At 46.8% G+C, this 22,957-nt stretch overlaps 1 protein-coding gene across 1 annotated transcript; it reads left to right on the top strand.

Moving 5' to 3' along the window:
• Positions 1 to 419: 419 nt before the first annotated feature.
• On the top strand, positions 420 to 22,273 carry LOC120848769 (XK-related protein 4). The gene is made up of 5 exons (XM_042286897.1): positions 420 to 1,005; positions 2,511 to 2,716; positions 7,965 to 8,250; positions 16,748 to 16,979; positions 19,787 to 22,273. The coding sequence occupies exons 1-5, from the start codon at positions 620 to 622 to the stop codon at positions 20,066 to 20,068; spliced, it is 1,392 nt and encodes a 463-aa protein (XP_042142831.1). The 5' UTR covers positions 420 to 619; the 3' UTR covers positions 20,069 to 22,273.
• Positions 22,274 to 22,957: the final 684 nt, after the last annotated feature.

Here is a 22,957-nt window from a genome sequence, read left to right as displayed (position 1 = left end):
CTGTAGTGCCTGTAGCTACTTGTAGGGCTTGCGGGGCTGTTATACGGCTTGAGAATTTAATAAAGGCTTTATTAAATTGATTACGATAAAACGTAAAGATCGTACAAAAGTGTGAGACGGCTAATTTGGCAACCACTGATCAGTGGTGGCAGCTGGCCACTGTCGCTACCATTCGTGGCGAACGTTGACCTGCGATATGTAACCCAGGTAACTATAATCTTCCACTAAAAATAAATCTTGTTGAACGACTATATCAAATATTATATCTTCACCCTTTGACGGTTACGCCTTTGCGTTGATTTATCGGGTTCATCGTTCATCAATGGCTCTAAATGGAAACGTAGTTTGGTAGTACAGTTCTGCCATCTAGCGATCACAGCACGAAGCTGTGCTCACCGTCATGTTTCACTGCCGCCTCCATCCATCCGCAAATCATCGACGACGATCCGAGGAGAACGGAGCAACGGAGAGGCCGGTGGGGCCGGACGGGTCATCGAACACGCAACAATCTCGTGTGCGCGTGCGAGCGTAAACAGATGTAGGACATCCCGGTGCTCCTAGTCTTCCCACATCGTGCCACGGAAACCGCTCGATTTCATGGCACTCGGCGAACGCCACGATGGGACGGGACTTTCAGCAAGACCCCGACCGCGACCCGAGGTGCGGAGAGGACCTGCCGACGCCAGCGCGTTCCTCTGTCCGCTCGTCGTTCAAGCTGCGTCGCTACACGATCCTCGACAGTCTGTGCGTCCTCTGTTCTGTCGGCAGCTTCCTTTTCGACACCGGCTCGGACATTTGGGTGGCGTACCGGCACTACAAGGACGGTAGCTTGTGGTACTTCGGCCTGACCGTCGCCTTCATCCTGGTACCAGCCACCATCATGATGTGCTTCAGCTTCCGCTGGTACCTGCTTGACCTGAAACTCAAGCTGGGGACCCATCCTTCGAAGGTGGAATGGTGCATCCGCGCTGTCTTTCACATCCTCCAGTTAGGGCAGGTGGTCAGGTGAGGCTGCAGGTTCGGATAACACCACTTGAAATCCGTCTGTGCTCGCTAGATTGTTGACGTCATCACGGTGAGACCGAGCGCAGACACGGATTGGATACGAGTGCCGCGTCATCGTTCGGCTGCGCCTCGTATCCAATCAATGCGTCGAAGGACGTTTGGCGTCAGGCTCGGACCTAATTGCCGAGTTGACGCCAACCTAGAGTGATGACGATCCATAGAGGGAGAGGAGGCTGTTCGACGGCCTTGATTATTGTAGGTGGTGTTGGCTCAGATTGGTGTCATTGATGGCATCGGCCACTGTCCAAGCCTGAGCTGATAGCCATGGAAGATAGTTGCGCTTCTTGTACGCTCACACCAATTAAGCTGTTTAGTTCGGAGCACATTTATTTTGCTTCAGCTCGAAATCATGTTTACGCTCAGTTTACCTAGTTTTCACAAATGAATGTATGCCAAGATGCACTAATGAGTAAAGTTCTGCGTCCTCGTTTGGTGCCAGCCTGATGCTTGCGTCGTCGGATGATGGCGGCAGTGTCGTCCGTGTATGTAGAGAGTTTGGCCGTTCATTGGGAAGTAGAGGAGACAAATAAAAATAAGGAGGCACCATTGGCCGAAAGCGGGCTGGGTGTGTTCCAGGGTGTCTTCACAAATTCGAATGTGGTCAACCAGAAGCCAGAAATAATACCCTGGCGGTAGTCGCGAGAAACAAATTTAATAAGTGTGTCAAAGTAACTCTCGGTGACTGAAAATATGGTGCACGTGATTTTTCAATCACGGTCATCCAAAATCATGGTGGAAGAGTGTGACTTGCGGAACAATCAACATAATCCGTACACCAGGCGTCAAGGGCCGGGAATCTGCTGTTCGAGCGGTCACACCCTGTCCGAGCAAAACAGACTTCGAGCTGCACATTTGTTTCTTACATCTTTCTGCATGATCATGATCAAAACATCACAAGCACCCTATTTTCAGCCATGAAGGGTTACTACATTTAACTCTTACGGGCTTGTTAAAGCAATTAAAACCGTTTCTTGCTACCACCGCTAGGGGATTCTTTTCGGCTTCTGGTTGGCCAAAAGAGCATCCCAAGCCCTCTTTCTGCGTCTGGTGCACGCCCTGGCATACCCTGGCTCTGCCCGTGCCTCCCATTGACCAACTCTCTCTGTATGGCTCTGGATGGCGACTCAAAGCTCTGGGAGGTTTCGACGGGACGCGAGCACCGAACGACTCTACCTCTGGTCGGCGCAACACGCTTATCTAAGGATCGCGGCTGTCATTTCTTAGAGACACGCTATTGTCACCGACAGGATGAGAACAGCAGGGCATCTCTCTCGAATGTCCAGTCTCCAGCACTCGCTCGTGGGAGGACTCCCTGCCTTTTTCACACTGTCACTGACTATAGTGCTTATCAGAAAGTGAAAGATGCTGATGCCGAGTCTGGCAGTTTTTTGCAGTCTGTGTTTGTTCTGCGGATGCACGTTCCGTCTTCCCTTTTGCATGGACAGGTACGTGGACACGCTCATCTACGGCCTCAAGAGCAACCGCAACAAGTCGGAGCAGCGGGAGTTCTACCGGCGGAGTGCGGAGGAGGACGTGGATGCCAGCATGCTGCGCCTCTTCGAGTGCTTCATGGAGGCCACCCCTCAGCTCATCCTGCAGATCTGCATCTTGGCCAGGGACTTCCCGCACCAAGAGGAGGACTTTTGGACCGGTGAGTGACCTCGGGTGTCCTTGCCAAAACCATGAGCTTGTTTTTTGTGTTTTTTTCTCTGCTCGTCATGCACTCTAAATTCTGTTTTACCTTACATCCGACCACGGCGGAGGCTACGAGCCGTCCCAACCAATCTAGCCCTGGGAATGTAGCATGTAATACGCTCTCGATAATAAAAATGCGACCCGCTGCGAGCAGCTGCTCCTTAGCGGGCCGTCAGCGGGTTACCGATTGCTAAAGCAACCTTGGGCCATGACGTCACGTTCATTCTCTTTTTATGTTACCCCGATCCGGACGGGCTTGCCCATTGTGCGGTCTAGCGGCGTAAAGTGCGCTTCTTTGAGACACTACCGCCGCTACTTCAGCTGGTGCTTGGCGTGTTTAGCCGTTGCTTTTATCTGTAGCCCGTGTAGCTTCGGTATAGCCTTTTGTTTATTTGCTTGTAAGGACTCCAAGGCTCGTTTTAGCGAGGATCTCAGTACGCACTCGCACGCATCGTGGTGTCAGACAGAAGCACTCTTCCTGCAAAGTTTGTCAGCAGGTGGCAGTGAGTCATGTGCATATGGGTTAAGCCTCCAGCTATCGTCGTCTTCGATGTCCTCACTAAATGACGTGTCTGCTGAAAAAAAAAAAAGAAGTTTGCTCAGTTTGGAAATCGGCACATGACCTTGATGCGGGGATTCAAAATCAAGCGCTTTATTTATCCGATATGGAAAAAGGAGGCTGAGATTAAAAAAAAGCAACATTTGTGGGTTGTCGATATGCATTCTGCATTAAACTAGTGAAAAGGATGATTCCAGCCGAACCACACTGAAGATGTAAGGTAAAACATACAGTCAACACAGCAATGAACTTCGCATTACTGGGTGGCATGTCTTACACAAAAGGTAAACATGATAAAAGTATCCAGATCAATAAAGCAGTCATTGTAAAGTGCAGCATTGAACATGGAACATTCTCACTCCGTTGAATGGGGAATGGTGGGCATGTGGACTACAACCACTAACTAGCTCCAGTCACGAGTTTTTTGTGTGTTTCTTTTGTGACTTTTGAGTTCAGCAAGTCTTTTCTTTGATATTTTTACAAATTAGATCTACCACCTAGACAAACTTATGCAGTTAATTACAGTGTTGTAACTTACAAACTCGCTTTTTACGCACCTGAGGAAAAAAAAAACTAATAAACAAACGTTTACAGCCCTGCACACAAATGTTCGGACGCCGCGGCCCGCGCCGGAGAGCCCCAAAGCTTTGTGTGTGGGACTGACCCCCAGCGCGAAAGCGAGAAGCCTAGGTACAAGTACGGACACGTGCACGCACGGCGCAATGCCTGCCGCGCGCGCGTTCCACCGCTCATACAAACAGCAAAAAAATATCGGGGTATTTTGCCGCAAAAAGTTACTTCCGCCATTTAGCGATATAAACGACTATGGTATTGATTTTGGCGTACGCCATAACCAGTACCGTAGTCGAAGTGGAGGGGTAGTGAGACTGGCGTCCTACACTGGCACCGACCAAGTTCACTCGCCTGTCAGTCGCTAGCTTTTGGCTATACGCTCTAGCTATTGCTACATATGCTGGATATCTACCTTGTATACAGAATTAAAACAAAAGCAGCTTACCTTTTACCTTTAAATGGCTAGCGCCACAGAGGCAGGTGCCGCTTGGACCTCGTACTCGTTGAACGAGAACGACAGTGACGGCAAGTCCGCCCAGCGGCTGATTTCCAGTGTTGCCGGGGCCTCGAGCGGCTAGTTTCCGTTTTGTCGACCGCGCCCCAAACAGAACTTTGAGGCGTCGATATCTTTAATACTATGCACAATACCGAGAAAAAAAATTACACCTTGTGATTCAGGAACGCTGACTGCGCTAAAAACAGTCAAAATCCCAAAATCAAACTATGAACTGGAGTTGCCCTTTAAAGGAATACTGAACCGAAATTTGAATTTTGCAGCATAAGGCTGCAGAAGCATTGAGCGGGACGCTACGAACTCCAAAACATTACTCGCACATCGATATCTCAAACAGATGGCCATACTTTTGGAAAAGAAGGGTGCGATCAAGCAAGGGCTTTGACGTCATTGTCCCCCTGGAAAATTTGAGAATGAGGGGAAGCGGACTCGCTTCTCTCCTTATCCCTTCGGTTCACCAGCTTGACAGGACTTAGTGGGGAGGAGAGAGAATGAAAATTGTGACGCCATCGGCCGTGTTCATTCGCGCACTTGTTTGCCAAAAATACGGTGATCCGTTAGAGATATCGCTGTATGAGTGATGTTTTTGGGTTTTGCAACATCCCGCCTATTCGTCCAGCCTTGTTTTGTGAGCTCAGAATTTTGGTTCAGTATCCCTTTAAAGGTTATTCTGGCAACATTCCACACCGTCTAGTGGTAGTCACAAAAATACAGAGGAAAAGAAACTTGGCTTAAAAGGCCGAAAGAAAAAAACACTCATGTTTTTCGTTTTTAGGCCAGGTGGCGCAAGCTCCACCCAATATAGAGGGCGCAGCCGTTAACGTTCATACACACATCCATCCACGCACCCATTTGAAGGCAGCTCAAGGATCTGCATGTGACGTACGAGATAGTACCAGGGATGCACTGCAAATGGCGTCGCAGGTTGCCACACTGTTTTGTGCCTGCTTTTTTGTGTAGTAGATATATTCTTTTGCATTATGTGTATTTACAGCCTTTGAGGCTGTAAATAGACATGTTGTGGGGAACACGTAGTGGGGAACAGAAGCATCCAAAGAAAGGCAAGATGGTGAAATTTCATCCACTTGCATTTGCTTGCGCCCAAGCTCTATGATCTCTTACGACGAGAGACCACACTGGCATGCTGGCATCGCCTATGAGGTGGCTGGCCCTGGAACTGCACTTCACTAGAGAGAAGGTTTGCAGCATTTGCAAAATCAAACATATGTACTGTCCATGAGAAATGGTCATTTATAACATTGTCAAAAGTTCTTTGAGCCACTGAAGAAAGTGTGATGCTAAAAAAGAAAGATAGCAAATATACCAAGCGTGTGAACCAGCCTTAATTCGTATGAGTCCCTGCAAGACCATTGGGTGCGTGCAGTATGACACAGACGTTGGCTCTAGAGCAAAGCTAGCCGACCCTGTACTGGCCAGTTCACAGCGGAATTCTCTTTTTACAACTACCTTACACACGTATGGGGAGGGAGGCAATTTGCTTTGCAGTAGAGTGCGCCAACACCAGAAAGAAATGAGAGGCGGTAACATTCCAGGGCCTTACGAACAGTGCCTCCCTGAAACACCATTGTGCATCTGAGTTATCTGCTGGCAACGTTGACTTCATAGCTGGCCTACGGTTGATACTATTTGACGCCCGACTTTGACGAAGTTAACATATAAAAAATTTTTTAGCCCTAAACACTATCGTGCGTAGAGTTAAAAATATCTAATCAGCAAGACAAGATCGTTTGCAGCATGAAAGGCATATAGATTTGCTGACAATCTTTTGGACTCAACGTCCAAAAAGTTTAGGCCAAAAAACAACTTTTTAAGGGGGAACATAAGTTTACGTTAAAAATTTTTGAAAAAATTCATTTTTCAATTTTGTAGGTTTTCGGTTTTAGAAACTAATTATACACCCTTACACTAAATTTCATAGCCATGCGCCAAATAATTACGTTGATATCAAATATTTTCAACACATTGTGAGGGAGTAACGAAGTAAGGAAGTTCAATGTTTGAATGCATTTTTCTCAGTTCCACTTTTTGCTGCAAATTTCATGCGAAGGAATCTTTTGTTCGAAGGTAAAAGTATATCGATACCACAATCAAGATCTTTCTGAACTGAAATTTACTGGGAAATCGGGCTATCTACTTTATTTTGTTTTAAATTAAAGTTCTCATTGAGAAAAAACTATGTTTTCAAAAATTGACTGAGGAGAGGTATGCATCTCATATTTTGAGGTGATCACTCTTTGTGAAGTATTTACATTTGATTTATAAAAACTAGATAGCTTGAGGTCCCATATCCTCCACTTTGTATTCAAGCAGTTAAAATGATGCTTAATAGTTTCATTTGCATATCATAGATGTCTTAACGAAGAGTGACACATCTTTTTATGCAGATATGTAAAGTTGTCCTAGAGAGCTGAAAGTTTGCACAGTGCACACTACATCTGAAGTTAAATCTCCCTTGCAAATTTCATTCCAATCACATGAGTAGTTCTGAAGTTCAACCTCTAGCCAATGTCTCCCCTTAAGCTCGACATGAATTGTACAAAAGTAAAAAAAAAATCAAGCAGTCGAAGACATTAACTTAGCGGAAAAAATCACATCATTATCACTCTACTAGCCAAACGGCTGATAAAACTGATTGTAAGTTTTCTTTTGCATGCCTTCACGTTAACCTGTATGTCGGCGAGGGTCATCCCCTCACTGTAGACTGTCGAATGTTATGCCAGGTCTTGCACCGGATTTATATTTGACACCTTCACTGTGGTCAACACGTCATCCTTGAAGCCGCTGTCTGATGGTGCAAGGGTCAGTCAACAGTATTTGCTTTGTTTTGGTGGGGCCCTCATTGACGCAGACAGTGAAGATGCAGTTTGCGAAAGATGACCAAACGTCCTGTTTTCGAGCTTTCGAGGCTCATTTCTACCCTCCCATCAGTTTGTCTCGATGAAGCCTCATGTACCGTGTTCATAGAAACGTGCATAGCTAAAAAATCTGAACTAAGCGAATGGAAAAAAACCGGAGTGTTATGCACATAATTTATAAAAAGGAACATACTATGAAAGTGTTACCTCCGATTGAGTACAATTTCAAGCTCTTTCTGTGGTTACGTCTGCAAATACATTTTGTTCCCATAGACGGGTGTATGGGAGACTTCTTCAATATTGGTGAAATTAGCTTGCTTCAGCTGACGTTTCTTAGCCAGGCTGTGTTCCAAAATGTACTCAATCTCACTTTAGGATAAAGGTTCTGTACCTTGGCGTTCGAAAATCTACCCGCATCCAGCATTTCTCTATCTGTTTTGCCACGTGACATGATCTGCCGGAATAGCTCGGATTCATTCAAGTAAGATCTGGAACACAGCCCCAGTGTTTCGGAATGGGAAGGAAAGACTCTTGTACTCTTAACAGAGAACTGCGTAGAAATGGACGTCTTTGCATTGAGCTGAACGGTACCAGAGTTCTTCCCTCTGCCTAACCCCCCCCCCCCCCCTTCCCCCTCTCAGATCACCTAAAGGGCACTAAATGGGGTGTCTCTCTCCTGCAGTTGTGGCCCAGAACGTTTCCATCGTGACGTCCCTGGTGTCGGTGGCCTGGTCCCTCGCCTCGTACAACAAGGCCCTGCGGCTGGTCATTGAGGACAAAGCCAACATGCGCTGGCGCGGGGCCGCGCTCTACTTCCTCTGGCGCCTCTTTGTCATCGTGCCCCGAGTCCTGGCCCTGGGCCTTTTCGCCTCCCTGTTTCCGCTCTTCATGTTCCTGGTGTGCGGGGTGCGCTGGCTTCTCATGTCCGCCTGGATCATCTCCATGAAGACCCAGTTCTACGAGAACAGGTGACGTCAAGCCTCCCGAGTTTGCTGTCCCCACGACTCAGATTTATCCTTGAAGGCTGGCTCACACATTTGCGTCTGACTTTGACCTAGTGTGTTACAATATCTTGTGACCGCTTAACGCGCTGGCACGCCGGTGCCGTCCATTGGGTCGACCCAGAACACTCCCAACTTGTGTGTAACTAGAAGACCGAAGGTTTTGCAGGATTTGCGAGGTCAAATTTATGCAGATCCGTTAAGGAGAAATAGCCGCTTATAACATTGTCAGAATTATTTCAAGCCCACGGTAAAATAATTTTTGCATAATAAAAATATATACACAGATCAGAAATGTCTTGGGGCTACTCGACAGATGGTACCAGTGTGCTGGAGATCACAATACAAGAGATCACAGTCAAATGCAGATCGGTGACCCAGCCCTTACTCTGACTCCTCCACAACCTTGACCCCCTACAGCAGTGGTTCTCAAATGGGAGCCTACAGACTCTTTGGGGTCTCTGAAGGCCTTCTCGGGGCCCTCCAAAGCTTTAGACCAGTCATTCTCAACCCTCAATGTTTTGGGGACCCTATCCACCTGGGGGAAGGGGGGTTACTAGATGATTACGATGACAGAAGTCAACTTTGAGGCCATTTGAAGCTCTGAAACGGAGAGTAATCCACCCTACTCACTCGGCACACTTGGTTTGGTCTAGTCTTTAGCTATGTGAGACAGCCAGCATCAATAAAAAACTTTAATCCTTTCCGCTCTGGTGAAGAAGGAAGACCAGCGGAGCTGTACAATGGAAAGTAATGGCCAGCCGCAAGTCGGCAAGCCAGAGTGGAAAGGTTGCCACCATCTTTAAGTGACGGCGGCAAGCAGATACGTGGCTTGCTGCCGTCGCTCTTAGATGGCGGTAGGTGTCCAAAGTTCGGTGTCTTCATTTTTTTGCGGGGGACACGATCCTGAGGAAACTAGCCCTTAACAGCTCCGCTGTAAAAGAAAGTTTTATTGCTCAGCTTGACTGACAATTGATGACCTTGAGGGACCTTGGGGACCCTAAGGTCTTCAAGGTCATCTATTGTCAGTAAAGCTGAGGGTTCACAGACCCCTGTATGTAAAGCACTAATTTAAACTACAACTTTTTTTTTTTTTGTGCTGGCTGTTTTTTTTAGGTTAGTATCTGTGACAATAATGACAATAATAATCCCTTGAGGAGGGGAACTGTTATAACCATCTGTGAGAAGGGTTGATTATTCTCTTTTTCAGAGCTCCAACGTTGGTTTGCATGCAATTAGTTTCCTTAATTGACCCTTTCGTCAGTGTCGTTGTCTAAAACCCCACTCCCCTCCAGTGAATGGCGTCCCTTGTCACTTCCGCCGATCTAGAAGGGGTCCTCGAGACATCAGTGGCTGAGAACCACTGTTCTACAGGTCAAATGCTTCCCCAGCTGAGACACTTCTGTAACTGCACTCGCCTTCGCCTTACGGCAAACCACAGAGGACGCTACAAGCCATCGAAGCCATTCCAACGTCGTGTGTGCAACGTGTCCTTCGGAGGGAGTGCAGCGTTGCGCGGGTCGCACAGCTGTCAAGCGACATGTTCACAGCGCTGAGTTGGCTGACATGACTCGTAGCATTTGTGGCAGTTCATCCTAAGGTAAAGTGGAGCATATAGACCACCTTTGCAGCTCGGGCGATTTCAAAACGCAGAAGCTACCATAACCCTGACCGTCCGTAGCTCAGATGCTTCCGTAGCTCAGACCCCTCCCCAGCCCCGGCACCTCCCTGACTCGGACGTTCCCTGCAGTTCATTGCAGATGCTTGAGCTGGGTTGCTGTCAGCGTAATGCTGCTTGCAAAGGCTCCCAGGGAATGTAAAGTAAAGGTTGCAAAGTTTTAGTCTGTGTGGTGTCTGGCAGGCATAAAGCTCAGAATGTTTTTCCTAGCTCTAGGGAGTAGTGTTCACTGGCAGCCATGTCTAAAAGCTCTTTAGGTGCGTGCTGACAGCGAGCGTCTGCCAGATTTCTTTCGCACCGTTAAAACCGTTGTTTGTGGCAGGCGATAAATTGCTTCACCCACAGCTCATGCTGGTGATACCTCAGTACCTATACCTCGTACACCTAGAAAAAATAAAGCTCAGGTATGAACCGAGTAAATCTTCTGTTTGGTCGAATGCGACTGCATTTTTGATGCTCGACTTTGCTGTCTTCGCAGCTGGACCTGAGAAGTCCGAAAATTGCAAAGTTTGCGATTTTCGAGTGTAGGAGGTATGGGAAGAGTTAGCTTCCTTTCAATTTTTGTGTTCGACCAGCAAGAATAGTTATGTTTATTGGGGACCACTTAGGTAACTGAGTGTTGATTGTGTTAGTTTTAGCAGTGCTTGCTGCACCCTCTTTCAGATTTTTGAGTATTAAGTAGGGATGTGCGAATATTTGGAATTTTGAATACAAATAGGATATTTTCCATATTCAATTCGAGAATTGCATATTTGGAATTATCCGAATATTCGGCCATAGGCAGATAATCGAAGACTATGAATATGTGGACAAAACTCTGAATATTCGTGTAAAAGAGGATTAAACCCGCATGCCCTGAACATTCTGAAGTATCTCAGAATGTTTATTCATTGAAATCCACACACAATGCCTTCTTTATCTGTTCTGTATCGGCTCTGTTGCCTTTTTGCACGAAACTTTTATCTGTCCCACAAGGCAGCAGTAGTTTTGGTTTCTTATTTTTATCAAGCAAGTTGTGTACAATTTTTTTTTCGCAATATACATTATGTATGCTTTGCAGAATAAAAATAAGCAAAACAATAAGCTTATCTTGAGAATGTTTTTTTTTTTCAAAATATTGATAAATGTTTTGGAATTAAAGAGAAAAAGGTATTAGAACATTGCATTACCATAGACAACAACTCAACTACCGGACAAGATAACTGCCACTGCGTTTTGCGCTTTGTTTGGCAATTTGTCAGCCGCGCTAGCTGCTCTAGTTAATGTTGGTACTGTCCCAGTTCAAACGTGTTCTCAGAGAATGGCCTCAGCCGCAGTTGACAAGCAACTGAGCTAGCAAGGAGTGAAAGCCGTAAAATGTCTTCTCTGGCAGTACCACACGAAACACTCGCCGTTGACTGCTCAGTGCGTGCAAAGGTGTTCTTGAAACGCCCATGGGAACAATTGCAACACTCCGAAACCACCTGAAACAACAGCCCTTGTTGATGGAAGAATATAAAAAAGATGCTTCGAGCAGGCCATTGGGGAGTCAATCGACACAACAATATGGTAAATATTCAATTCAACATTCGAAGTTAGTTTTTTTCGGGGTGTGCGACTATTCATATTTTTGAATATGAATCGAATACAAATAGTTAGCTTCGAATACTGAATTGAATATTGAATAGTTGAAGGCAGGTGCATTTGTTCACAGCATTTTTATTTTCACATGTCGGAACGCCTCACTGGTGTTAAAGAGAATAAAAACACAAAAACAAAAATTCTAGTTGTAGGGAAGAAGATTGGAAGTTGTCATACAGAAAATTCAAGTGCTGCACATGGTCAGGTAGGAGACGCTACTGTCGGGCGGAAACAACTCTTCCTGCCACAGAAGAAACTCTCTCACTCGGCACTGAAGTGGCAGCTATTGCTAGGTATTTGATGCAGAGCTTTGCCAGACTGAGATATCTTCAGCACCCGACAGTTTGACACCACTAATATGGATCAATCTCTCTCTTTAGTAGTGCTTGCTCCAGCTTCAGAATGGGAAGTTGCACTGCAACTTCCCATTCTGAAGCTGAAACTGCTTGTCTTTCCACTGCACTTTTGACTAAGTGGTCAAATGCTTGCCAAACATCTGCTGACGGCATAGAGCCTTGCTCTTGTCTCTGTGTTGTAGCTTCCAGCTTGGTTTTTTCAGTAGCAGCACATGAGGCTAGCTCTTGCAGCACCAGATCTTTTAGCCATGATAATTTTAGTTTTTCGGCTTTAAAAATAGTGGACTTGAAGTGTGGCTCCAAGAACATAGCAAGGCATGCTCCCTTGTCCTCCTCATACAGAGTGAACCTTGCCTTGATGGACCTTATCAGTTCTGCGGGAAATTCTGATGCCCCAGCAGAGTTACCTAGACAGTGGAGCATACCAAAAATCATAGGAACTTGGGAGGACGATGGATACTTCTAAGCACTGGCTGTTTTGTGCGTCTTTTTTATAGGAGACCCACGAGGCTACACACTTACTGAACCGCCATGTTTATTGTCCCCCCATGATGATGATAGCACTTCGAAACCAAAGTCAAAACGAAACTATAACATATTGTAACAGTGGCACCAAACAATGACTTCAATGCTTGTACATAATCAAAAGCATCTTTCTACCCTGATGGACCGAGTCCATCGATGTCACAGTCCAAGGTAGCAAGCTCCACAGTGAGTGCTCCTTTGAGATCCGGAAGACGAGGCAACATCAGATACTGGCTATTCCATCTCGCCTCCACCTCGTCTCGCATCTCGTCTTGCACCAGACGTAGTGTGTCCTTTCCCATCTTCTTTTGGCTTTCCTCAATCCTTTTTTGGGCTGATGAACTGTGGTGTAATGTCCCACAATATATTCCTCACTTTCTTGCACAGGCGATCAATGGCTGGCGTACGGGATCTCGCATCATTATTGCCAGTTGAAGCGTATTCGCGAAGCATGCTCTTTCAGTCCACGAAAGTCTCCTTACTGCGGTACGAATCTTGCGCCCATTATTTGTTACAATGAACTTCGCACATCCATCGGGTATCTCCCAGTCACGGCATATTTCGCCCAGCATAGTTCCAATGTTCACAGCACCGTGACCGGCAGCCATGTATCGAGTGTTCAATGATAACCGCTTCATCATGAATTTTGAAGTGAGAAGATCGCAGGTGAGCCTCACGTAGCTTTCGTTAGCGTGCAATGTCCACATGTCGCTTGTGAAGGCAGCAGCGGTAGTGCCGCCTTTGGAGGCACTGTGGAGCTCTGCTTTCACCTTCTTTCAGGTTTCATGCATGAGAGTGTAGAGTGCGATGGTAGGGGATGGTTGGGAACAGCTTCTGTCGGAAGTTCTTTGAAGCCGTGGTCTTCCAAAACGCTGTAAAGCTGTAAATCGAGCGCCACCATGGCAGTCACTTTGTTATGTAGCGCTCGCACCCTCTTTTTTGGCGCACAAAGTCCGTCAACGTCGGTTGACCTTTTCCTGGCGTACCAGCGGTAATCCCACAATACCCTTTCAAGAACGCTGAGTGTAGTTTGAGATGGTTGACAAGGGGCGTTGTCGTACCTGTGGGCATCTGAAACGTTGACTCACACGTCGTGCATTGTGCCATCGATGCCGTCACCCCTGCAAAATATTTTTAAATAGCACCCCTCTCTCTTCGTTTTGGTGCCGTTTCCCGTTCGTTCCTCCGCTGCGCAGACGGTTCACTGCAATCGCCTCTGTCCGCCATAACACGGGTGGGCAAACGCGAAAGTGCACGCAGTTTAAAAAGTCAGGAGTCACAAGGGAACAGAAACTATACACCTTTCCAAGAAACACTTGACCCCAGGGGCAACAAACCGTTTTCGAGCCAAGTCACTGGGTTTGAGGCTAGACTCTCACCATCGGCGTCCCTGCTAACGTTAACCGAGTGGACTGATTTTTGCTAGGCACAGCCTGCATAGGCGCAGTTTCAAACACTGCTGGCGGCTAAATTCTCGTCTTTTCCCACTGTATTTTGTGTTTCATGGTGTATGTATTTTTCCGAGGACATTGAGAAAGCGTTCTACCAAAATTAAAAAAAACAAAAAAGCACCTATTTTTGTTGGGTACACGCACGACAGATTGAATGCAACTAGAAAGTTTTGACAGCGCCGCCCGATTAGCCGCGTGTCAAACGACAAAGCGCTTGGGTGTCGAAATTAATTTACAACAAAAGATAGCCAAAAGGCATGCATTTTTCAGGCTCACAAATAACGTGTTTACCGATGGACAGGACACGGACATACAATTTAGCAAGTGTTAACATTCAAACAATAGATTGTATGTACCACACAATGCAGCGTTATCAAAAAATAATTTATTTGAGAAAGATCTCAAATAACACAGTCATAGTCGAGGACAGTCACATCTTGACGATCGGACGGAATCCAAGATGACTTCGTTTGGGGCACGTATTGGGAGAGCTTCCTTTTTTCACACCAGCACCAAGGCGAAGGAACGAGCTCGACTCACTCCAACCCAAACAACTATTTTTGGCCATGACTGAGAAGGACTCTACGCGGGGTATCTCTGGGAGAGGGGAGAACAGTTGTCATTGTTCGCAAACTCGCGTCGAGGGCCGTTCGATGTCCCTCTCCTCCATTGCTTCCTGTGAACGTCGAGCAGAAACGCTTGAATGGCAGGCACTTACCAGCCCTATTTCTCACAGTGGAAGGTAGCACAGAAAGGGTACACAGCATGCATCAGAGAAGTTAAGTGGAAACTTTCAGGAGGGGCCAGGAAACGTTGAGTGCCAACCGCAAAACATTGGTAGAGAATCACGCTGAGCGGGTTTCCACAGCCCAAGAGAGTGGCAAAAATTTCTAGCTGATAGGAGCCGCGTTTTTTTGGAAAGGTGTAGTATTGCCCTGGACTGCAGATTACCGCAGATTACTGACATCGACGCCACCAGTTTAGGTTTAAGCCGCCATGCTGCTATGTCGCTGTCGATGGGCCTTTCTTACCGAAATCGAAAGCAAAACTTGCGCTCGTGAATAAGTTCTCGATTATTCAGTTAGTTTTGAATATTCATACTGCAACAAATATTTGAAAAATACCAAAGACTTAGTGCACGAAGTGAATACAAATATTAAATGTATAGTATTCTATTCATCAAAATTTCGAAAATTCGCCCACCCCTATTTTTTTCCCTACTGTAAAATCCCGAGACAGAGCCTACCTAACATCAAGAGCAAATCGGCTGAGAATATGGAGTGGGCTAACTTTCAGTGTACAATTAAGAAAAGTTTTAAAAAACTGCTATTTTTAGGTCATGCCCTTCCAAGCTTGTTATGGAGGCAGGGGGCAGCGAAGCAAAGGTGACTGTACTTCCAAGTCAGCAATGTTCGCTTATATCCCACCATAGCAAACTAGCCACATTTACGCCGAGGCCATCACTGATCCCAACACTACTCTTACTAAGAGTGGGCTAGCTTTCACTGTTTAAAAATATAGCAAATCAAGCCAAAAAATAAAGGTGGGCTATCTTTCGGGGCTGGGGCATCTCTCGGGATTTTACGGTATTCATTATCGACTCACATTCCAAATATTTTAAAATTCGCACACCCCTAATAAATATGGCTCGTTGCATCACAAGGTATGTGGGAGAAGCTCTGCACCCCCCCATTTCTGTGGAAAATAACTCTATTCAATTAAAACTCACCACTTTCCAAGTGTCATAGCTTGAGGCGCTGCAAGACATGCTTCTGTAACCACATATACTTGCTACAAAATTAATAGTGTCACGAATGAACAGGCGAGGAAACAAAGAATAACTGGGGAAACTGAAACATTCAATGGGGCAAACTTGTGCCAAAAAATAAAAAGGAAACAGAAGATTACAGCGGAGCGTCGAAGTCGGCGTAGCAGCAGAGTGGAACGCTGGGGCGAGACTGACTCCGTCTTGGCTCGCGGAGTCCCTTATGTACGTGAGTGGGATTCTGGAACAATCGGCGTAGAAGGTTCGGCACGGAGAACATTCGGGCCTCGAACAAGCAACAGGATTCTCGAATTTACCAGAACACGAAATTGCAAGAATAAATAAAAGAGACGTCCTCCCAGGAATCGAACCCTGACTCTCCATGTGGAAGGCAAACATGATAACCGTTAGGCCACGGCCGCGCTGCCTACTTGGCCAGCTGCGCGCGCGGCAATATCATGTATTATATTATAAATTGTCTGGTCGATGGTGTTCAGCAACTGCCACTGAGCTTACTAGAAGGGGGCCACTGCCTCTCCAGTCTGCTTCTGGGGGGGCAGAGCCTTGTTTTTTGTGGGTGGAGCATCTCCCGTGTGGTGAACAGAGCTTTGCCTTTCGTGTGTAGAGCCTCTTACTTGTGGCCATAGCTTCACCTTTTTGGGGGGTGGAGCCTCTCTGATATGGGTGGAAATTTGCCTTTTGTTGGTAGAGCTCTTACTTGTGGGCATAGCTTTACCTTTTGGGGGTGAAACCTTTCTCATGTGGGTTGAACTGTGCCTTTCGTGGGCAGATCCCCTTATTTGTGGGGACAGCTTTACTCTTTGTGGGTGGAGCCTTTCCCATACTTGTGGGGCTTTGCTTTTTGTTGGTAGAGCCTCTTACTTGTGGGCATAGCTTTACCTTTTGGGAGTGGAGCCTCTTCCTTGTGGGTGAAACTTTGCCTTTTATGGGCATAGCTTCAGCTCTTGGGGGTGGAGCTTTGCCCTTTTTGGGGAGAACCTCTCCCACAGGTCTTTTGTTGCAACAGACCGCAGCTCCCTCATAATTTTTATTCCTCCATCGTTTGCAGGGTGGAAGAGTTGGTCTACAACCTGGTACTGGGAGTGGTCTTCATCTTCTGCTACCTGAACCCCGTGGACACCCCAACGCGGTACCGCTTTGTCATCTTCTACGTGGTAACCTTTGTGGAGAACAGCGTGCTCCTGGGCATCTTTTATGCCTACAGCCCCACGGGCATCTGGTACAAGTTTCCGGCAGTGCTCGGCGGAACCCTCTGCTTCGTGCTGGGCATTGCATTCATGGTGGGTTTTCTCGAAAGGGACTCCGACGCCAAATCAACAAAAAAGCCATTTTGATTGGGTATACTAAAATAATTAAATAGCCACTGTAAGCTTTCATTATAACAAGTCAATGGCAAGATAAAAAAATTCATTACAAGTGCTAGTGCAATGAAAGCGGGAAGGCCACAATGTAGCGAAGTAGCCTTGGCAGTGGATGGAAACACCACGGAGGACCCAAAAACAAGTATTTAATTAAACGAGCCTTAGCGGTGAGCAACTTGAAGGACCTTTACTGAGGGGTAAAAAAGTGTAAGGTTAGTTTTTCTAGAATTTTTTTCTGGGCATCAGTAATTCAGGTCTGTTCATGCAGTGCTTTTTCTCAATGCTCGACGGTTTCGCAAAACTAATACTCTGTACTTTCGGCTGACAGACACATTCAGTTTGATGCAGAACAACAGTGACGTATGGACTTGCAAGGGTTTCACCAAAGCCTGTCATTTACACCGGAAATATCAAGCGTTTCACTGCAAATGACGCAATTCAATGAGAAGTCATTGGTAGCTGAGGTATCAAAATGAGCTGTTGGGGTAGTTGGTTTTGCGGATTTGCATTGTAGCACAAAGACAACACAGGAAGGAGACGGAGATAGGAAAGAACGCTAACTCACAACTAGGTATTCACGATACCTAGTCTTTCACGATACATACAGTAAATACCTAGTTGTGAGTTAGCGTTCTTTCCTATCTCTGTCTGCTTCCTGTGTTGTCTTTGCGCTACATTTCCTGTGTTGTCTTTGCGCTACATTGCAAATATATAAATTTCTAGTTCAGGAAGGCATTAAGATCGGGCCCTGCGATTGAGAGTGGAAACAGCGACATGTTTTTGTTCCAGAGAAGGTATACTCATTCTCTGTTTCGGCGGGAATCGTCGAAACGTGCCTTACTAGCAGACGCTCTCTCATCACAGAACACAGGGAGGAGCGTCAAAAGTAAATGAAAGGCGCTACAGACACATATGGGCGTCCTGGGAAGCCGTTTCGCAGAGAATCGCACGATGCTGGGTTTACGCCGGCGCATTAATCCAGTTGTGCCCAGTGCATTTCCAGTCAATGTCACGAATTGCTGGTATCTGACCCGAAGTTTTCGGCGAAGTCGTTCGAGCTCGAGACGCGGCCCAGTTTTTGAATTGGCGCTCCAGCCATTGACACCAGCACTCCAGGGCCCCGAGTGCCCGCACGGACTTGTGTGTTTGGATGCCCCTGCCTCCGAGCGAGAGGCAAGACTCGCGGGCAGTGACGCGCTGTCGGGGATATACAACTCTGCTCGTTGTAGACGGGACGAGGTAAGGCACATGCAAGCGCTAAAACAAAACGAATGTCCACAGGTCAGCGCAGCATACCGATAAACTAAAACAAAACGCCGTCTCGGTGGCGCGTGAAAATTGCTACCGCCTCTACAGTCGGGTCACGCAAAAACAGTCTTTGGCACGGTGCACGAAGGACTGGTCGGGCCTTCACGGCCTTTCCCGTCTTCCTTGTCGTGCTGCTCCACCTTACGGTATCTGTAAGAAATGAGAGTGGATCTTGGGTGTGCGGTGCCGTTTAGCTGCCCTTCTCATCTTCCCTGGAAGGCCTATCACACATTCTGTGCTTACCAGTCTTTGTCAGCGCGATCAAACTTGTATAACATTTTTAAATCAAAATATCACTGCACGGCTATGCCATGTAAAGGTGGAGTGTCGATTCTCCGAATGCACCATGCCCCCAAAACTGAAAATTATAGAAGTTAATTAAAGGCTTTTGGTACTAGCTTCTACTAATTAACCGATTTCATTTCCTTTCTACTGGCCACTAGCTTGACAACAGTGCTAAAAAATCCCTAATATAAGTTCCCCTTTTTTGAAAACTCTGAACCAACAACAAAAAAAAAAGAAAAAATTCCGAGGACACTTAAGCACTTCTTGTGGGTTGTGAATGCGAAAGTATGAACGTCGTTCTTCCGCTGCCTTAGTTCGTCTGCGGCATGCTGGCTTGGGTGGCCACGTTTTGCTACTGCCACGGTAGCGACTGAGCCCGGCCGTGCAACCGCTCCGAACTTTGCCCGTGCGGCCAGGTGCTCCCTCTTGCCAGCGGCCGGGCTGCTGCGTGCACTGCGCCGCCATGGAGAGGGCTTCTCTGGTGGCATTCCTTGGAACTATGCCACACGAGAGCCAGTGGGAGCCTCGTTCCTTGAAACTATGACGCGCGCCAGCCAATGGGAGCCTATCTGTCAGATTTCTGCTACAGACGACGGCCTGCTCTCTTTGGGACAGGGGAAGGTGCTGTTCAGCGTGGCTTGAAAAGCTGACGACGTTGGTTTGCTAAATGGAACAGTTAATGCTTTTACATCAAAATCAAATGCCCTCTAGACAGGCCTTGTGTCAGCATGCAGTTGTGTGACAACCGCAGGTTAGCAAGTCACCCTGCACTATAATCGAATACAATTTAAGAATGTGCCACGAGCTCTTCCCATACACTGATCACCGCCAGCCACCAATCCCCCGCGATGCGCAAACGGTCTGCCACCAAGGCAGACACCACATATATCGATGCGTTGCACTGACGTCACACTACTTGTCGTGGCTACTCCGTTGCCTGGTTGGTTTGCGGATCGATTCAATACCTCATCTGGAACGTGGTGGAATTTGGCACACTTTAACTTGTACCCGACTGTACCTGAATTGGCCCCCACGGATTTGAACTGGTACCACCAAATCTTGTGGGAACATTGACCTCTTGCTCTATAGACATTTGCATCTCTGATTCGCTTTTTCTTCCGTTTGTCTCGCAGCTGATCTACTACCTGCTCCTGCATCCGACGGGCAACATCCCCGTGGTCCTACGCAGAAACCAGTGTAGCCCCATCTCCAGGCTCCAGATAAAGCAGGACATCCTCAAAGAGGATGTGCTCCGGGAAGAGGTCCTCAAGAAAGAGATTCTCGGCGAAGAAGTGCCAAAGGAAGAGATCCTCCGCAACGACGTCGGGAACGACGTGGAATCTCCGGACAAGCCGCAGGCCGTCGAAAGAATGTCGTGCCGCTGCACTTGCGCCGAAGGCATGACGCAGTGCTGACGACAATTGTCGTTTCGCTTTTGTCTTTAAGACAGGTTCACTCGTTTGCGTTTGGGTGTGCTCAAGCTCGTTGCGTTCACACTAGTGCGATCATTAGGTAGCCCAGGCAACACCTCCGACCTACGTATATAACTACTGGAGGTCTTGTAGTATTCACGAGATCAAATCTACGCACATGGTAAGCGGCTTCGAAGGAACACAACGCACCTGGATGCACTCAAACGCATACGTGCGAACCCACTTTTATAATTTCTTTACGAGGCAGCCAACTTACTCGTCGTCTACAATGAAGCCACGAGAGAGATTGTCGAGATACCTTGTGTGGAAACGAAATGCATTTGCAGTGAGATTTCTACTTCTGCCGGCGCTGTAGTCACTGATGGGGCGAGAAGGGCGGGGAGCTCCTTTGGGTGTCCCGCCTCTGGGTCAAGCTTCCTACTTTCGGCGCATCGTAGACTGCGGGCACCCACGCGCAGCCAAAGCATGAAAGAAATGCAACAAGCGCGTGCCAGGGGAGGGGCATCCGAAAGAGACGCCTCATACTTTTTGAGTCGTAGGCAAGAATGGCCGCTGCAGATTCGGGGATTTTGCATGTCGGTCGCGACTGGATTTGTGTCGCAGTCGCAAGTTTTTAGTGTTACGGCGATGTGACCGTGAGTTCGAGCGCGGCAGTGTTTAGTTCAAATATTGCGGCCATGTAGGTTGGTGAATTCGAGTGGCAGCTTCTTGAAAATTCTACCGTGTATGGCGTGGGTGGCCAGATGTCGGGTGTCGTAAAGTTTTTATGACGTTGTGATTGTGGGCGGCTGAAAGCTTCGGGATCATGCGACTCTCCGGTGCAAAAACGTCGACAGGCAATTTTGTCGCTCCAAGCACAGAGCCGTTGGCGAGAGACTGTCTAGTCAAGTACTTGGGGTAATATATACGTGTGACAGACGTGCAGAGTATAACTTGTTCATGCTATATTTCGAAGGGACTGTTGCCTCGATTTTTTACACTTGTTTAGCTGTTACCTAAGGACTCCATGTTTTGTACACACATATTTAGTTTTTATACGATGAGCTAAACAAAGTATTTGTTGTGGAACGATGTCACTGAGTACTCCAGGTTCAATTCAGATATTCAGGTGAGAGACATTGCAGCGTCCTTGGACATTTGTACCATTCTCCAACCTCCAGTGACCCTTGAAGAAACCATGGGTCCATTCACAGGTGGGGGGAACGCAAAAGAGGTCACAACAGAGCTCACAATTTACCGGAAAGGAGTCCGTACACGAATAGCATGTTATACCTGCCAATTGCTGTTCGATCTCTACAAGGTTTCCCTGATCTCAGTTTCTTTATGTGCGCCTCCCTTTTGCAGGGACTCTTATCAGCCGGGCGTAATATTACATTTCCACCAACTGTACAAGTGCCAATAACTTAATCGACCTGTCCTTTTCGGATCATGACAGAATGTTAGATTTAGGGATATCTCCATAGAGAGCCTCCCACATTCCCCACTAACATAGTTTGTGTTCTTCCGTTCTCCCCACCCCTTTTGGCATCTCGGTTTCTTCCAAATAATACATTTGCTATGAATTTCGACTTTATTTCACGAGTTGAGAGCTGCACTATCAAAAGCACATGGCACAAGAGCACAGCACCCTTTCAATCCCTAATTTGGGGGATTTAAGTACCAAGCCAAACCCTCGGAGCAATTTATGTTCCAAGCCAAAACCTCGGAGCCACAAAAGTTGTTTCTAAAACAATGTGTTTATGCCTTTTACAATGATGCACAGGACTCTTGGGATAAAGTGTGGGCCTCATTATGGAAATGAGACTCTGTCAAATCCTATTCACCTTAGCAATGTGGTGCAACTTCTAAGGACAGCCACGTCATCAGTGGTGCTTGTGGTTATCAGATTTTGCAGGATTGAGATTTTTAAAGCAGTGCAGTGCATTTATGGCGGCGACACGCACTTCGCCGGATGGAAACGAAATGGGCCGTCTGATTAGCGTGTGGCGAACCATCGTAACTTGCGATTCTCCACAATCTAGTGGAATGTCTGTGATAACTGAAGAATTCCTGTAATGGCAATGCTGCCGTGTTTCTGGTATAACGCTTCTTTTTTCCGTCGTGGCGAGAGGACGCATTTTTCCGCCAGGATTCCACAAGCACGAGTCTTGTACTCTTCGTTTAAATAAAATTAGAATTGCAAAGTTACTTTTTTTCGTTTTATTTTTTGTGCATCATTACAGGCACGAGGGGGCATTGCATGTGAAGTATACACCTGAACAGCCTGTATTACAGAGGGTTTCCGACTACTTGATTGGGGTCAGATGGTGTATGGGCCACATTTGCAATACAAGCTGCTTGGAGGTGACGGACATATTGGTCATCCGCGAGCGTCTCCACCTGGATGGATGGATGGATCAAATACTTGACTGGGGAGAATACAGACTGACAGTATCTGGGACATTTGAATGGCTGGGTGTGTTGCAGCGTCGTGGTTTTAACATGAAACGTTTATAGGCTATGTTTTCAGATGAAGTGTAGCCGCGAATTTGTTTGCTAAATTTAGCGGGCAAAAATGATGCCGCATGGCTTTATGTCACGAGGCGTTTATTCAAATTCAGTTTCCCAGCGTAAAAATGTATGTCATGTCACATGACCTATATCCAAATTCAGTTTCTTTGCTAGATTTAGCGGGAAAATTGACTTGACGTCACGTGATCTCAACACCAATTCAGTTTTCCAGCTAAATTTAGAGGTAAAAAAAATGTTGGCATGACCGCGTCTTGTGACCTATACACAAACTCAGTTTCCCCTCTAGATTTAGCGGGAAAACTGACATCACATGACCTCAGGAACAAATCACTTTCCTCGTTAATTTCAGCAGGAAAAGTT

The sequence above is a fragment of the Ixodes scapularis genome, unplaced genomic scaffold, assembly GCF_016920785.2.
Source record: "Ixodes scapularis isolate PalLabHiFi unplaced genomic scaffold, ASM1692078v2 PGA_scaffold8__174_contigs__length_109621045, whole genome shotgun sequence".
Taxonomy (NCBI): domain Eukaryota; kingdom Metazoa; phylum Arthropoda; class Arachnida; order Ixodida; family Ixodidae; genus Ixodes; species Ixodes scapularis.
Note: the sequence above shows the minus strand (reverse complement) of the source record. Positions and strands in the feature narration are given on the sequence as shown.